At 50.6% G+C, this 17,444-nt stretch overlaps 1 protein-coding gene across 1 annotated transcript in view; it reads left to right on the top strand.

Annotated features, from left to right (window-relative positions):
- Spns3 (SPNS lysolipid transporter 3, sphingosine-1-phosphate (putative)) overlaps nt 1-12,835 on the top strand; it is a 48,766-nt gene extending 35,931 nt beyond the window's left edge. Inside the window, exons 9-12 of the mRNA XM_051168060.1 lie at nt 5,060-5,125; nt 10,708-10,806; nt 10,915-11,086; nt 11,914-12,835. Coding sequence (XP_051024017.1) covers nt 5,060-5,125; nt 10,708-10,806; nt 10,915-11,086; nt 11,914-11,999 — 423 coding nt within the window. The 3' untranslated portion in view covers nt 12,000-12,835. The remainder of the gene's footprint in view (nt 1-5,059; nt 5,126-10,707; nt 10,807-10,914; nt 11,087-11,913) is intronic.
- The last annotated feature ends 4,609 nt before the right edge of the window (nt 12,836-17,444 follow it).

Raw genomic sequence — 17,444 nt, 5'->3', positions numbered from 1 at the left:
GTAATTTACTCATTCAAAGCTACTTGCCAGGTACAGCTGACTTTAGAGGAAGGGGGACAGGGCAAGGACTTAAGGAAGCCACTGCACACAGCCAGGGAGGATGCTATGGCGGATGCTCCACAACACCTCAGAGTGGGTCCTGACAGTGCTTTTCCTTCTGCGGGGTCAGTCCCTGCCATTACAGGTTGGCAGGCCTAAGGGTAGAGTATGCCAGCCACATGGCTGTTTCCTGGCAGCCAGGCTGTACTCTGGGTCTTTCCTGGTGGCTGACTCAGCCATGTTGAATGTGGCATTTCTGCATAAGTGGGAGGGGGCTTGTTTGGGTTTTCCTGGGTACCATAAGTCCAGAGGGGACAGTGGCCTTCTCCCTTCCCAGGGGGTCTTAGAATCCATTCTTCAGAGATCAGTCACTGCTCAATTTGAAGGCTGAGGTGGGCTCAGGTTGAAGACACAGGCTCTTGAGGGCTGACCTTGCCCAGGATGTAGTCTTCATGTTTTTCCCTGTGTGTATGTGCCTACCTTTTTATATATGTGTGGTGAGAATTGTGTATGTGTGAAGGTATGAGTCTGAGCATGTGTGTGCTTTGTGCATGGAATGAGGGTGTGTGTGTGTGTGTGTGTGTGTGTGTGTGTGTGTGTGTGTGTGTGTGTGTGTGATCTGTTAGCCCTGTTATGAGCCTGAAATGCTGCACAGGTACATGGTAGGCTGTTCTTTAGTTAGTGTTCAGTCTGTGACTGTACTAACACCAGTACTAAATCATGAATTCATTGTGTAGTTTGGTTTTTGTTTCTGAGAGAGTGTGTTGCCATGTTGCCCATGCTGGCTCGACTCTCGGGCTCAAGTGGTCACCTGCCTCAGCCTCTCAAGCAGATGGACTTTACAGGGAGCATTGCATACCTGGTACCATACCTGTTTTCATGGTTTACATATCTCCTCTGTTACCTACATATGTGTGTACATGTGATATGTGAATGTTGTGTGTGTAGCTCAGGTTTTGAGTGTGTGTGCATGGGCATTAAATCTTCCATGTGCCTGTATGAAGCATTGCATGTATGTAGTTATATGTGCAGGAGTCTGTATGTTTAGGTTGTTGCATATGTGTCTGGTATGTGTATGTGGATAAGTGACAGTGTGAACATTGTGGTATGTGCACAAGCTTCTCTGGCTAGGATGACTAAGACCAGACATCACTTGTCACTGGTTCAGCTCAAGAACAAAATGTCAGAGGTCAGGGGTTCTCAGGCCCCAAGCAGTGTTCCCAGGCCCTCGTACTCATCAGGAACTAAGTCATGGCCCAGGGAAGCCACCAAGCCCCAAGGAGGAGCCCAAGGCAGAATCAGATTTCCCCCTTGGAAGTCCCCTTTGTGCGGGTGTCAGGGAGATGGTAAGGCCTGAGAAACTGGAGGGCCTGTATCAAGCAAGCTGTCCACCATGGACAGGAGGAGACAGATTGAAAGAGCATGTAGGATAAAGAAGGCATGCAGGGTCAGCAGGCGCTGAGATTTGTCTGCCGCCCTACGGGGAAGCATCTTGGCAGCTGCTGGCAGCTGGTCTGTGCCTGTGCTCTGGCTGGCTCAGCCACACTGGGCAGGACCAGTGATGAGGAGAAGCTGAGGAAAGAAAAGTTAGGGGCCGTGTCATGTGAGGTGTATGTGCTGTCCAAGACAGACTTAGACCTGAGAGATGAGCAGTCGACCAAATTCTTCAAAACTGGAGACTAAAAAAATTATCTATTTAAAGTATGTATATGTGGTTGGTGTGTGTGTGTGTGCATGTGTGTGTGTGTGTATGTATGAGAGAGAGAGTGTGTGATGTGTGTGTGTTGTATGTGTGTGTATGTGGTGTGTGTGTGTTTGATGTATGTATTTATGGTGTATATTGTGTGTGGTATTTGTGTGTGTGGTATGTGTGTGATGTGTGTATGTGGTATATGCATGTGTGTGTTGTGTGTGATGTAGTGTGTGTGTGATATATGTGTGGTGTGTGTGTGTGTGTGTGTGTGTGTGTGTGTGGTGTGCTTATGCCATGGCACATGTGTGGAGGTCAGAGGACAGCTTGGGGGTATTATTTTCTCTCTCCTTCCACCCATGGCATCCAACTCAGGATGGGGTCATCAGGCTTGCTGGCAAGTGCTTTTATCTGCTGAACCACCTTGGTCAGCCCTCTATCTGTTTGTTTCTATTTCTTTTTCTCTGTCTTTCTTTCTCTTTTTATAAGCTGTTTCACTCTGTAGTTCAGGCTGGTGCAACCTCAAAGTGCTGGGAGTGCAAGGTGTGAGCCACCATGCCTAGCTTCTTTCTTTCCTTTAATTAAAAAAAAAAGTGTGTGTGTGTGTGTGTGTGTGTACCACAATACAAGTGTGGGGGTCACAGGACAACTTATAGGAGTTGGATCTATTCTTTCACCATATGGGGCCCAGTTCCCAAGCCTCTGTTCCTTAAGACTACCACCAAGTGTGTTTCCTGCTGAGCCATCTCACTGTTCCTTTCTTTCTTCCTTCCTTCCTTTTTTCTTCCTTCCTTTCTTTCTTTCTTTCTTTCTCTCTCTCCCTCCTTCTTTCCTTCCTTTCTTTCTCTCTCTCTCCTTCCTTCCTTTCTTTCTCTCTCTCTCTCTCCTTCCTTCCTTCCTTGCTTGCTTCCTTCAACAGGATTTTACTACATAACCAAGGCTGGCCTGGAACATGTACTAAGTTTATAGACATGTGCCACCATGACTGAAGTTACAGACATGTGCTAAGGTTACATGCGTGTCCTGAGGTTACAGGCATGCACCTCTATACCACCATGGCTGGCTCTGTTTGCTTGATTTTTATTTGAAGCTAAGTCTGACTATATCATAGAAGTCACTGAACGAGGACTGAATTGTGCCCTGGCTATGAGGACCACAAATGTGTATAGCCATGTTTCCAGCTGCAGAAGTGCAGTATGTTGGAGTCTGTCCAGGCTCCCCTACATCACTGTGCAGTGAGGGAAACCAAGGCCCAGAGGCAAGTGAGGACTCCTTCCCAAGGTCCCCAGCAGGTGTCCCACCCTTTGTGGCAATGCCACTCCTTGAGCCCAGAAGACTGAGCTTTCACTACCTTGAGAGCCTCTGTAATTATGGGATTAGAAAGCAGGCTCTCTCTACCAGCCCTCTGCCCCTCAAAGCCGCAAGTAGAGTGATGGATTTTGTGGCATAGTGCCTGCTCCAGGTGTGTCTGAGGAAACCTGGCACCCCTAGGCAGCTTGTTCATCTTGAAAGGCCCCATTGTGGCTGCAGCCTCCCTCTAAGGGGCTCTATTTTGGGACCAGGATCCACCCTCGTCCAGCTGGAAGAAGGAAAAGGTATATTTCAGTATGTCCTGTGGGTGTGAAGAGGGCAATGTATGTGCAGGGGGGGGGGGTGACATCACACAGGAGAGTATGCCCCTGTGGAGGAAGAGAGGACTCAGAGGCAGGCCGAAGTACGTGGAGAGGAGAGGCTTCTGGCTCAGTAGACTGATGACAGGATACCACGGGGAGGGCAGGTGCTCTGGGCCAGGCTTTCATGTGGTCCAGAATCTGGGTAGACAGGCCCTGTCAAGATGGAATGCAGGGCTGTGGTCTGCCTGGGCCTCACCCGAGTCCTGCCCACCGGTGACTTCCTGCTTCCCACTACTGTGGGTGCCCAGCCTCTGTCCTAGGACTAGAAGGAGACCCACCCTGACTTCAAGGACCTCCCAGTTAGGGTACCAAGGGCCAGAAGCAGCAGCCACAGGCAGCCAGGCTGGGTGGAGAGATCACAGAAGCCGCTTAGTCTCTGTTCTGCTCTTCTTTCAGCAGATTGGGTCATTTTCCTGCCCCACCCATGTGTCCGCACATTCCAGCCTCTTGCCATTGCTCACAGGGTTGTCTGCCAGGCATTGTTTGTAGTGCATTCCTGTAGCTCTTTCTAGCTCATCCTAACTGCCCCTGAGTGTCTGCTAGGGTCACCTCTGCCCAGGACTCCTTCCTCATCTGACTCCCCCTACCATCCTTTAAAGCACAGTAGCCATTGGAGGCCCCTGGGAGTTCTTTAGGCCAAAGGCCTTCTCATTTTCACCATGTATAAGCCAGACACAGAGGAGAGGGCCTCCCTGGAAAGTCACCCTTGGGCCTGAGTGCCCTGGTCTGTGGCATGGTATAATAGTAACCTTATCAAATTACCTGACCTGAAATGGGTACCAGAGTGGTGATGCCTGGCATGCGGTAGGCATTCTTCCTGGTAGTGGTTTTTCATCACTCTGCCTTTGGGAGAGAACTGAAGCCTTTGAGTTCCCAAGCCTGTGCTGCTTTGGGTATAGCCCTGTGACTCCAGGAATGACTAATTCCACCCTGGCAATAAGCTCTCCAGACCTGGGAGAAATGAGCCTTTCCTCTCTTTCTTCGGTTGCTTCATTAAGCTCTTCTTGAGTGAGGGGAATAAGGATTGTTCTAATCCACTGGCACGAGGTAGCACAGTACAGAAAGCTGGGTAAGACGGGCCAGCAGCAGAGGACGCTGGGAGCAAGGCAGGGGTGGGCACTGGAAGGGGGCCTGAAGCCTTAAGTTTCAGGTTGGCTTGACCTGGGCTGGCTATAACCTGAGAAAAACCTTGGCCTTGACTAAGAATTACCTTTGTCTGCACAATGGCCATGCTAAGGCTTACTCTGGAGGGCCTGGGAAAGGTGCCTGACAGAAGCCATTGGAGATGTTTCGGGGTGGGCAGGCGGGGGGATGGGGGCCTTACTGGTGTATGCAGTCCTTGGGAGGAAACAAATAGAAAGTGGGTGAGCTCAGGTCTTGGCCTTCCTGTTCTGAGTCTACATGTTTGAAAGTGCTCTGGTAGTTCTGTTGCCTCCTCCTTTGGGGTTCCATGGGTCTTGCGGGCTGTGAACAAGAGTTCTCAGACCAGAGGCCTGGTGTCCATCTTGAGGTCTCAGTGGCAACCTGCCTATCTATCCTGGGGGCTGCCATTTCGGACACCTCCTGCCCACCATCCTCCATAGTACCTTCCCCTCTGCACAGTTGAAGAGGAACTGTGGGAGAGGACACTCTCACTCAGGCCATCCTCTATCCGCAGGTGTTCCTGGCCCTTGGGGAGCTCCTTCTGGCTTGCAACTGGGCAGTAGTTGCTGATATCCTGTTGGTAGGTATGGGTTGCATGTTGGATCTGGCACTTTTGAGTAGCCTGTGGATTGGGAAGGACTTCAGAGGCCATGGTGTGGGGCGGGGGTGGGGCAGCTAACGGCACTTCACAGTTTCCATAGACAAAGTACCCCTTTTCCAACACTCTCAGATGTTGCCTCTGTCATCCCTGTACATGAGCATGAAATCCCAGAGAGGGTAGGTACCTGGACCAAGGTCACACAGTGCCAAGGCTCTGAGCTAGCACTGGCACACAGGCTTTCATTCCTTGGTCACCATGCTACCTCTCAGTAAGTAGCTCCTCAGCCTGTGCTTTAGGGTCACAGGGAAGGATGCTCAACTTAGAACACTAACCACTGAACAGCACCAGTTCCAGCCTGTCACACCTCATAGATTACGTGAAGGGCTGACTGGGCTATGATGAGACCTAATGCTGTTCCCACCACATGGATTTGGTGTCCAGAGTCCAGCTTGGCCCTTCCCCAGCTCCACCCTATTCAGCCTCTCAGCTTCCTCTGAGGAAGGACAGGGACTTTGGAGACTGGGAAAGTCTGAACTCTTATTGATAACAGGGCTCCTACACCTAGGAACACCCTGAGTACCCTCCTACTGCCTCTTGGCAGGTTGGCACAGTCTAGCACAGGGCATAGGGTTCTGGGTGGCCTGGCCACAGGCAGAAAACTGTCTAGTAGGGGTTCAGGTTGGATCCCCCTCCAGAGACAGACCTGGGCTTCAGTCCCACTTCTGCCCTATGTCACTCACTAGTTATGTGACTTTAGGCAGCTTGCTTTGTTTCTCTGCTCTTCAGTTTCCTCATAAAGAAAATGGGGGTGAAATGTTGATACCATTGTTGTGAGAGTGAAGATAGAGAGGACTTATAGACAGTTTAGCCCAGCATCAGGCGCTGGGGTTAATGGTCAGGACTCTGATTGTGACCCTGAGGTTTTCACGGCTCTTCTGTCTCCTAGCGTGGTCTTGGGTTCCTAGAATCTGGGTTTGGAAGGACTATGGGTCTGTATGTCATTTCACGAGCCTTATGCTGCCGGGGTGCTCACTGGCTGATGTGGCCCAGGCTCAGCTCTGCCTTTGGCTCTAGTGACCAGATCAGTTGCAGAAATAGCCCGTCTTCCCTGCTCCTCCCTCTGCACCAGAGACCTGGGCTCCAGACAGACCTGGCAAATGGCCCTGGGCCTCAGTTTCCTTGCCTATAAAAAGGTCTAATCATTACCTGCCTAGTGGGGTAAATGAGACAGCCTGAGGGAACACCCACCCTCTACATAGCTCATCCTCTCTCAGGCGGTTCAAGTAGTACTGTACCTGCCCCCCACAGCTTCCTGTGCTTACCCCCCACTGTGATCTCTTTTCCACATGGCAGCCCTGAAGATATGTGAAGGCTACATGGCATCCCTATGTCTGTTTCTGCTGGAATCATTAACCTGGCAGGAGCCAGGCGCTTTGCGGGGCTAAAGAGGAGCATGCCCACACCTGGGAAAAAGGAGCAGGGTGGTTCTGGGGTTGAGCTAGAATCTGGACTGTTGGGGAGCTGGCTCACCACATGCAGCCTAGCCTACAACTCTCTGACCCTTTGTGGCATGGAGGCTTCTCTAGCTAGCTCCATGCTCTTTTCTCTGATTTCTCTCCTTTCTTAAGCTCAGTGGCCCACAGTGGATTAGATGGGGTTGGGGGTAGTAAGGAGTGCAGCCTTGTCTCTAGCTCCCTGGCAGAAAAAACAGGACCTGGCTCAGCAGGGCATTATTTCAGGGCCTAGAAGGAGCTCTCTGTGCAGGAGAGGGCCACAAATTTACAAGAGACTACACTTTGCACACATGGCAGAAAGCCAAGTTGCAGGGGACAGGGAGGGGGCAGGTTTGGAGGTCCCATGGAGGAAGCAGGGCAGGGGAAGGACTTGTGTGGAGACAGGTTGTGCAGGAAGTGGAGGAAGGGCCCCTGTACTGGCCTGTGCTTGCTCCTAAGAGGGAGGTGAACTTCTCTTTGGGTTGCTGTGAGGGTATTGCAGAAGGAGGTGGACAGCTCTCGGGAAGGGGAGAGAGAGAGAGAGAGAGAGAGAGAGAGAGAGAGAGAGAGAGAGAAAAGAAGAAGAAGAAGGAGGAGGAGGAAGAGGAGGAGGAGGAGGAGGAGGAGGAGAGTGTGGGTTCCTGGGGAGCTGGAGCCTAAAGATGGGTAAGAAGAAAGAGGAGGGACAGCAGAACTCAGTCAGGAGCATTCTAACAATCTGCTTTTCATACTTACTCCCACCACTCACCAGCTGAGAGCTAGAGATCTTGGCTCGCTCACTTGACCTCTCTGTGCCCAGTTAGCTCAAATGTACAATAGATGGAGAAAAAGCTCCTACCGACTGTGCTCCGGGCCATAAGGGAGCAACGAGCTAAAACCTGTACCCTTTGTGTCCCTGAGAAGGTGGCACCCAGTCCCCACCAGTCCTGCCTCAGGACACTGCTCTCTCCATAAAGGAGAGTAGAATCTAGGCTTCTCTTAAGATGAGAGGCCTCAGTGCTCCAATGGTTCTCACATTGCACCATTACTGAGCCAACCTTGGAGGAGCTTGTCACTGATTGTGGGCTCTTTGTGCTCAGCATCTGATTGGGTGGGTGGAGAGTGGGTACAGGAACTGCGTTGCTAGCAGACTTCCCACAGAGGCCTGACCCAGTAGTCTTCAGCACAGCTTCTGGGTTTGCACAGTCATCTCTCCAGCCTTCGGGTTCCGTATAAATTTCTCCTTATTCATCTCCTTGTTCACCATCTCATGAGGAGCTCACTCCCTGCACCCTCCCTACACGTCTCCTCCTAGCACGACTGTGCCTTAGACAGCCTTCTCTCCTGGAAAGACCAAGAAGGTGTCTCTCTCTGTCCCTAAATCTGCTCCAGGAGCCTCCAAGTGCCCCACCCAGGCTGGTCCTCAGTGGTCTACTCTCGCAACTCTGCATCACCATTCAGGGGTGTCTGGCCACAGGGGTTGAGTTGGGGAGTACATAGGCCAGCTGCCAGGGAATCTGTCCTTAGTGATTGTCCCTTCAACTTTCCATAAGGCAGTGGCTGCCTGCACCTCTCTTGCCCTTGGTTATAAAGGGAACTGCTTTTCTGAGAAGGGCAAGCCAAAACACAGGTGTTTTTGTCTCAGAAGCTAGTGAACTTGGAATGTTGGAAACCCAAAAGCCACTCGTTTTCAGAATTACCTACCCACTACAGCTTTACTAGTGCTGCTAGGCTGAGCCTTTGCAGAGAGCTATGGGCACTCAGAGGAAGCAGGGAGGTGTGACTTATAGATCTCCCTATACTGAGAAGATACAGAGCCAGCTTGCAAGGACCTTACTCAGAGGGTCTGGGCAGCCCCAGCCCCATGTGGACCTGTGTGGGTACCTGAGTCCTCTGTTTAGGAAGCCGAAGCTTAGCTCGCCTCCCCAGAACCAGCAATGACTAATCACATAATTATGGGGTGAGAAGGAAGTCCTGAGAAGGTGCAGAGCTGTGGTTGGTTCCTCCTCCAGCGCTGGCAGGGCCTGGAGATGGCAGGGTGCCCAGCTTCTCTTACCACGTGGGGAGAGAACCTTGGCCTCAGTGACTCCCATACCATCTGAGTGCCCACAGTGGCTACCCAGCTCAGCCCTGCCCACCCATGAACCCCTCTTGAGCAGACCTCCTGTGTCTGTCTGGTAGGGTTCTGGAATCCAGAGTCGTATTTTTGGGTTCCTACCTTCCTATGTCCCCTTTGACCCCACTCTGTAAGACACTGATTCTCCTGCCCATAGGCAAGACCACTGAAGAGCCTTTTGTTTTGAGACAGGATTTCTCTGTGTAGCCTTGGCTGGCTGTCCTGAAACTCACTGTGTAGATAAGGCTGGCCTCAAACTCACAGAGATCTGCCTGCCTCTGCCTCCCAAGTGTTAGGATTAAAGGCGTGCTCCACCACCAGTTTTGTTTTATTTTGTTTTGAGACAGGGTCTCACTATATAGCCCTGGCTGTCCTGGAACTCACTGTGTAGACCAGGCTGGCCTCCAACTCATAAAGCTCCACTTGCCTGTGCCTTCTGAGTGCTGGGATTAAAAGTGTGAGCCGCCAGGACCTGCTTCTGTCTTCTTAGCCTTACTGTCTACCTTTTAAATGGTATATACTGAGCACATCAACATGGCTGAAAATAGCAGTTCCCCTCAGCTCTAACAGTAGAGGCCAGTCCCTGAGAAGAGAAAGTCTACCATCCAGGCTTGGCCCTGTTCCTTCCTGGCTGGGCTGCTCTGGGCAATTTAATTACCTGCTCTATGAAGGCTTTATCTATAAAATGCAGGAAATAGTCATGTCACCTTTATGACTTGTTGAGTTGGTATATAAAAAAGTATATGCACAAAGCACTCATAAAATGCTAGCCACTGCTATTATTATTATTGTTGTTGTTGTTGTTGTTATTATTATTATTATTATTATTATTATTATTATTATTATTATTATTGAATGGATTAAGATAATGGACACTGAGGTCTTGGGGACAAGATTCCAGAGCAGCAATCTCCTCTGTGGCTGCCATAGTGGGGAGTAGCTCTGAGCTGGCAGGTTTTCTCCTGAGACTAGTCTTCCAGAATGTTCTATTAGACTTACTTAGTCAGCAGATTTTCACTAGGTCCTCTGTTCCCCATATGTTATGGTACTCCAGGGACACAGGAGAAATTAGGGGCTTTGCTGTTAACGAGAAATAAGGAAATGCCCCAAGAAGGACCCCTCCCAGTTCCAGAGGGACTCTGTGTGTTCATGAACGTGCGTGTGTGTGTGTGTGTGTGCGTGCGTGCGTGCGTGCGTGCGTGCGTGTGTGTGTGTGTGTGTGTGTGTGTAAAGGCAGGCCCCTGAACCTGAGGGCTTCACAGAGGAGGTGACATAAGGGTAAGTCATAAAAGTGATAAATAGTGCTGCCCCAGTTGGCTCAGTGAGGGAAGGCCTGCCAGGCAGGAAGCACACATGCTCAGAGCATTCTGCCAGCTGGACAGATGTTCATGTGAAGCTTCTGAGTATAACTGAATGACACTGAACATAGCTCTCAAGGTGGGAACTATCATTATCCCATTTAGAGAGGAGACAGGAAAAGCTGAAGCAACTTGCCCAAAGACGTACAGCACAGCTAATAGGTAGGGATCAGGAGTGGACCCCAGACTGTCTGACTCCAGAAGTCACATTCTGGATGTCCTTACCTTCTTGCAGGGAGCTGTGTGAGCCTCCCTGGCACAGCCACCTTGCACTGGTCATGCTACCTACACTGTTCTGGAGCACTGGACTGAGATACTATCTACCACTGTGGTCATAGCCATGTGGGCCCTGCCAGCTCAAGTATAAACTCTCAAGAGTATCTCTGTTTGGCGTTGTGCTCCTTCCCCACTATCCCTGTCCTGGGAGGCCTCTGGGGCCTCAAGGGGTCTGCGTCTTGGAATGGGACTGAGGCCTTGGAAGTCAGTAATCCTTCCTATCCATTCTCTGACCTGCCCAGTCTTCCTACTCTGGGCAGATGGAAACAGGAGGAGGTGGTAATGGCACCCCTTCTTCCCTTGCTGAAGGCTTACCTCTGGGGCTTCTGTGTTTTGCAGTCGGTAGTGGTACCCAGGTGTCGAGGCACAGCAGAGGCTCTCCAGATCACAGTGGCCCACATCCTGGGAGACGCTGGCAGCCCCTACCTCACTGGACTTGTAAGGAGTGTCTAAGTGTGTGGCGGGGAGGACATGGGGAAGTGCAGTTCTTGAAAAAGTCCTGGGGCCACCTGGTGGGCCTGGCAAACACCCCTCTCTTCATGGCAGATCTCCAGTGTCCTGCAGGCTGAACGCCCCAACTCCTACCTGCAGTGCTTCCTCAGTCTGCAGCACAGCTTCCTGTGCTGTGCCTTCGTCATTGTGCTGGGTGGTGGCTGCTTTCTGCTGACAGCACTGCACCTGGAAAGAGACCAGGCACAGGCCAGGCAGTCTGGCAAAGGTACTCCTACCCCTCGTTCCCCCTACCAAGGCTCCAGGTTGAACACTTCTGGACTGGGAGCAGTGGCGACCGCCTCTGCTTCTGGATTGCTTATTCCAGAGCATTTATTATGATCCTGCCATGTGCCAGGCATGGTAGCAAATACCAGAGAGATAGACAGAATAAACCTTCATGGAGTTGATGCTTTAGTGGCTAGAGACAGACCAGAAATGGGAAAGGGGAGGGAAAAATGTTTGAGGTAAGTACTGTAGAGACAAAAGGCAGGAAAAAGGGTTGACAAGGACAGATGGTGTGGTCCTCATTGCACTGGTGACATTGGAGTGAAAGACAAAAGAGGAAAAGAGGGTGAGCCAAGAAGCTATGTGATGGAGTGGGCTCTAGGGAGCTAGTACAAAAGTCTTATGGTGGGAATGTGCCTGATGTGTTGAGGAGTGACTGATAAGGTGGCCAGTGAGACTTTAGCAGGCCTGAGGGTGATGGTGGGGGGAGTGAGGGAAGTGGAACACAGAGGAAATCCTTGGACAGACGTGGCCTTATGGGAGCCCCTGTGAAGTTTTCAGAGGGAAGGTCCTGAGGGCTTTTCATCCCCAGGGCTGCTGTATTGAGAATAGAATTCACAGTGCAGGAACTTGGGGCAGAGAGGTCTTAGAAGGCTCTGGACACTTCTGGGAGGAGCTAACTCCACAGGTGTGGCACTGAAGGGGACTGATTTAGGATTTGTTATGCAAGCAGAACCTCAAGGATTTGTAATAGATTGTCCCCAGGCCTGGTCTCCAAGCCTCTTCTGCCTCTCTTGAGATGGCTGATTATCTTTCTGCCTCCTGCAGGAACTCTGGACAAGGACACAGCCAGCAGGAACACTAAGACCCAAGGCCTGCTCTCTGGCACCAGCACCCCAACAGAGGAACCCTGAACCTTGCAGGCTCCATCCTACCTACATCCTCCTGGCGGCCCCACCCATCTTGGCTGTGACTCAGGGACCCCAGCAAAGCTACACTTGCCACTTGTTCAGTCCCTGCTAGAGAGCTACCAGGGCTAGATTGAGCTGTCACCACCCTCCAGGGAGGCTTGGCCCTGTGTCTGCACCCAGCTGGGAGGCCAGGCCCTTATTAAAGCATGACCAGTGCAAAGCCCTCAGATTTCAGGGCTTCTTAGACCATCTTGTTATTTATAGCCCTGTGAAGCCTCTGCAGGAAGGAGGAGGAGGAGATCAGGCCAAGGCAAGGATTCATGGTGGCCTCTGCAGCGGGGACCCTGAGGGAGTTGGTCAGCTTTGGTGTCTGGGTGTTTCCACCATTAGCTTCTTACTTACACTCAGCTTCTCCTGTTTGCAAAGGTGTGGGAGACACAGAACACCCCTCTGTGAGAATCCATCATCTGAATGGGAGGTAGTCTTGGAGGTGGGTTCCCTGTGGCTGCTGGTGTGGGGTTTGTGACCCCCTCAAGCATGTGCAAATTGCAGGAGGAGGTGCCTCTGAGCCACATGCAGAGCATCTCTCATGACTATTTGCACATAAATCCTGGAAGTAGCCCTTCTTCTCTCCAGCATATGCTTTGACCCCAGCATCTCCATGGGGAGGGCTGGCTCTGTGGGACCCATGCTTGGCACTAGGTTCTGAGCAGCTGGGCTCAGCGGGCCATGCAGGAGATCAACAGCTTCCAGGCAGGCAGCAGCAGGGAGGCATGTTCTTTCTGCCTGTGACCCCAGTTTCTGTCCCCTCCCCCAGAGCCCAGCCAGGCAATCACTCACTCACTAGTTGCCACCTCTGCTGTGCCAGGCTGTGCCTGCCTCCCAGCATCTGTGGGCAAAGCAATGGCCCAGCATTCAACACAGCTCCTGGCTCTTACATTCTTCTCTTGCCTCCTAAGGGTTCTCCTTGTCCCTAGTTAGCTGTGATGGGCTTCTGAAGCTAGGTTCACTGGCTGAGTGTATAGCTGCCCCCATGCTCAGCTCTCTTCAGGAACAGGCATCCCCAGGACAAGAGCCCCCAATCCACGAGTTGGCTCATGAAACAACAACCCTGACACTCCATGGAAACAGGCTGGTGTGGAGTCTATGAGCCTCTGAGAAGGAGGCAGCCATGCCACTCTCAGTATTCACTATGCCTCTCTCTGAGCTTCAGAGTCCACAGCTCTATTTAAGAGGCATCAAATACAGATTTCTAGGCCAGGCCCCATGTGATTCTCACAGGCTAGCTCCAGGGTCAGAACCTAGCACCCTCGTAGCTGTGAAGCTTAGCCTCCAGACAATGGGCAGAGTCCAGTGTCTGGAAAGGGAAGTCAGAAAAATCATTTGTGTCAAGTCTGCAAACACTGATTGATATCAGTAGGTACCATCAAGGTGTGGGGCAGTAAATTAGACTGTTGCCTGTCCTTGGACCTCACAGCCCAAAGCCGGACAGGGAATATATGGGATAATCCAAGGGAGACATACCTTCTCTGATTAAAAAAAAAAAAAAAACAAGGAAAAGGAATCACATGGCTCAGAAACCTTCTAGAGGTGGCTTTGGAACTGGGGAAGTAGAGGAAGAACCCTAGGTGGGGGCTGGGGGACAGAATTAGAGTGGAGGGAATGGGTCAGGAGACACATAGTGAATCATGGAAGGGTGTGGCCAGAGAGGTGTGCATGCCACTGGTGGGAAGAAGAGGCAGCACTGGCTGGGAACAGGGGGCCTGAGTTGCTTGCCACAGCGCTGTAGCTTTCATCCCTAGTCTGGGGTCACTACTTCTAGTGAACTCTGAAGTTTGAGTTCAGAGCACTCAGTGAGACTCAATGCTCAGCCTGGGGTTTATAGGATATTGTTTTCTAAATGAGTTCTTGGAGTGCCAGAGTTCTGGGACTGAGGGGCCCTGGGAGGACAAGGCCACATCTCACCTACAGCCAAGCCAGAATCCAGCTTCCCTCAGGTCCTACCTCCTGCCCGTTGGGGACCAGTCCCAGTAAATGAGATCACAGGTGCAAGTCTATGAGAGGCCCCCAGTGCCTCACTACAAAGAATAGAGGAGTGTAGTAAACAGAACACAGCTTTATCGCCTGAAGGGTGCTCGTTGGGCAATCCTGGTTGTTGACACTCTGGACTTGTTTGTTGGGAATGTCAACAAGAATGAAAATGCTACTCAGCAAGATGAGTCCCTAAGTCCAACCCTGCTCACCTCACGTGTTAATGACTCAGCTTCCCGGAGACATCTTGGCAGGAAGATGTGTCTGCCTGTGCCTGTGCCCAGGAAGCCAGCTTGTTCTCTAGGTTGGTGTATGACCATGGTAGGGGTGTTTGTAGCCCAATGATGAAAGCTTTCCTTCCTCTCTGTCTTTGTAGCTTGGAGGATTGAGCATGTGTCTACGTTGTTCCCTTGCAGCCACTGATCTGTCTGTCCTATCACTGAAGTGAGTGACTCCCTGGGGTGTCTGGGTCAGCTGGTGACGCAGATGAGCTCACATGGGTTCTATCTGAGAGTCCAAAGGTGCTTGTTGAAGCTGTGATTTACCCCAATGTCAAGAGGATGGATTTGCACCGGCTCCTCTGGGTGGCTGTATAAGTTTCAGTTATGGAATTGCGTGCAACAGGAATGGACTGACTACTTTAAGGAGGCAGAGGACTCGTTGGCAGTGTAGGAGGAGCTCACAGAATTGATGGGAAGGTTGAAGAGCCAGAATTTTTTTACCTCATCTTTGGATTTTTCGGAGCTCCAGACATTCCACTCCTCTCCCCACTTTTTCTTTTCCCATTTACTCAAGATTTAATGCCCTAGCCATAAGAGTCCAGTTGGGTTAGCTTGGATCCTCTGCCTGTGCCTTGATTCATAGCTCCATTAGGACCAGGAAGCCATAAGAGCTGCTAAGAAGAGAAATGAATTAATTCTGATCACCAAAACCAAATGGCTTAGTGATAGACTGATTTCATAACAGCCCTGAGTTTGATTCCCAATGCCAAAACAATGAAAGTTAAAACACATGTTGGGGGCTGGAGAGATAGCTCAGAGGTTAAGAGCATTGTCTGTTCTTCCAAAGATCCTGAGTTCAATTCCCAGCAACCATATGGTGGCTCATAACCATCTACAATGAGATCTAGTGCCCTCTTCTGGTGTGCAGACACACATTTGGGCAGAATACTGTATAAACAATAAATAAATAAATCTTAAAGCACACATGTGCACACGCACACACACACACACACACACACACACACACACAATTTATATACATCCTTTCCTCAATGATGGCATCTACTGCAATAGTTTGGGAGCAGGACACTGGCCTCTCCACAGGGTGAGGAAGAGGCTCCTCTCAATGTCCTTCCAGAGACTCTTTGCTTCTGAGGTGTAAGGTCATGATCAAAAGTGACCGAACCATCTATAATTTAGAAAGTGTTAAAAAATTTTCAAATGATCTGTGCTTAGTGACACACACCTTTAATCCCAATACTCAAGAGGCAGAGGCAGGTGGATCTCTGAGTTTGGGGCCAGCCTGCTCTACAGAGCCAGTTCCAGGGCAGCCAGGGCTATACAGAGAAACTCTTGTCTCAGGGGAAAAAAAATGTTCAAATGATGGAACACGAACTTCTGTATGAGTGAGGATTTGGAGCCATCTGTTCTGTGCAGGAGAGGCTGAGATGAAGTGTTCAGAGCAAAACCCATGTGGCAGGCCCAAGACTAGGGGACAAAGAGTCTCCAGAGAGCCCTCAGCAAAAGCAGAAGCAGAGTAGGGGTGCCTTCTCCCCAGCCATGGTGGTGACTGGCAGGAAAGCTTCTTTATGCATAGAAAGAGGTGTCATTAGGGAGAAAATGCCTTTTTCTAGACTCCAGGATTGAAATCTGGCTGGTTTCTGAGTCACCCAGAGCAACAGATATACAATACAAATCAACACATATTTCCTGCACCTGCTAAATGTCACTTGCTTGTTCAATCAACAAACATTCTCTAAGTATCTCCTCTGCACTGGATGGTGAAGATGAGTCAGACAGGGAACGAGCCCTTGAGACCCATGTATTTTTTTTGGGGGGTGGAGTGGTTGTGGAATCATACAAACATAATCAGAGTAATGAGTTTGGCGTGATGGAGGAATATACATTACAACATAGCCCCGAGGAGGAAATGATTGGTCATCCAGGTGGGTCAGGGAAGGCTTTCATGAGGAAGTGAAGCCTGAACTGTATTTGTGAAGGACTAGCTATAGGAGCTAGCCTGGGAGACCTTGTAGGCAGAGCCCAAAAAGGGGGGGGGGGGGGGGCTGTGTGTGACGCTCTCCGTGGTCCTGAACCATCATTGAGTTAGCAGACCAAGGGCTCTTTTATTTATTTATTTAGTCGATTTTAAAACCCAACCCAAGCCCCTCCCTCCTCTCCTCCAAGCCCCACCCTCAAGCCCCCTCTCCTACTTCCCCTCTCCTTCTTCTCAGAAAAGGGGAGGCCCCAAGGGGTACCAACCCACCCTGGCACCTCAAGTGGCAGTAGAGCAGTAGTGGGGAGCATCCTCTCCTATTGAGACTAGACAAGGCAGCCCAGGTGGGGGAAAGCACTCCAAAGGCAAACACCTGAATCAGAGACATCCCCTACTCCCATTGTTAGGAGACTCAAGGGCTTTTCTGGTGAAGGGTAAACACCGACTACAAACAAATGAGCCATTTTTTGCCACTTGCCCAGGAGGTATGCGACTGTCAAACCGGGGAGCTCCCTATCCTTGGAAGGACTTCTCAAATCCTTTACCATGAGATAATATGCTAGAAATATGTAGGAGGCTCTGAGGCCAGAAAAATATGGGCCAGGAAGGGTTGTGAAGCCACGGAGAGATCTGTGGAGAGGTTTTGTGCCAGGCAGTGATGGGGGGGTCACAGGTATACTTTGAAAAATTACTATCAATCACCATGGAAAAAGCCTGGAGGTGCATATGGAAATAGGCAGTCCAAGTGAGACATCTGAGGAGGCCTGAGATACATCAGTGGGAAGTGGGGAACATTGAAATTGAGACTTAACAGGCTATATCTAAATAAGGGATTCAAGTAAGACAGTCACAAATAGCCCATATGATTTCTCCTTGGTGTCATTATGGGTTAGGAGATAAATGATGTCATGGTAAGAAGCAGATGTGAAGAAAGGATTGTGAGTTCCTTTTGGGATATGCTGATCTTAAGGTGCGCATGGGATTGCTAGGAGGATGTATGGAAGACTGTATGTGAAACTAGAACTTGGCAGTTAGGACTGTCTAGAGGTAGAGGTCAGGGTATCATAAATAAATGAATGACCACTGAGAGCCCATGTGTAGGTGAAGCCTGCCTGAAGAGTGTGCCAAGTGACAAGAGAAGCTACCACAGCCTAAGCCAAGATGATGCTACCATATGGGTGTGGCAGAGGTGAGAGGAAG

The sequence above is a fragment of the Acomys russatus genome, chromosome 25, assembly GCF_903995435.1.
Source record: "Acomys russatus chromosome 25, mAcoRus1.1, whole genome shotgun sequence".
NCBI lineage: Eukaryota > Metazoa > Chordata > Mammalia > Rodentia > Muridae > Acomys > Acomys russatus.
The sequence above is the reverse complement of the archived record's forward strand: the minus strand, read 5'-3'. Positions and strand labels throughout refer to the sequence as shown.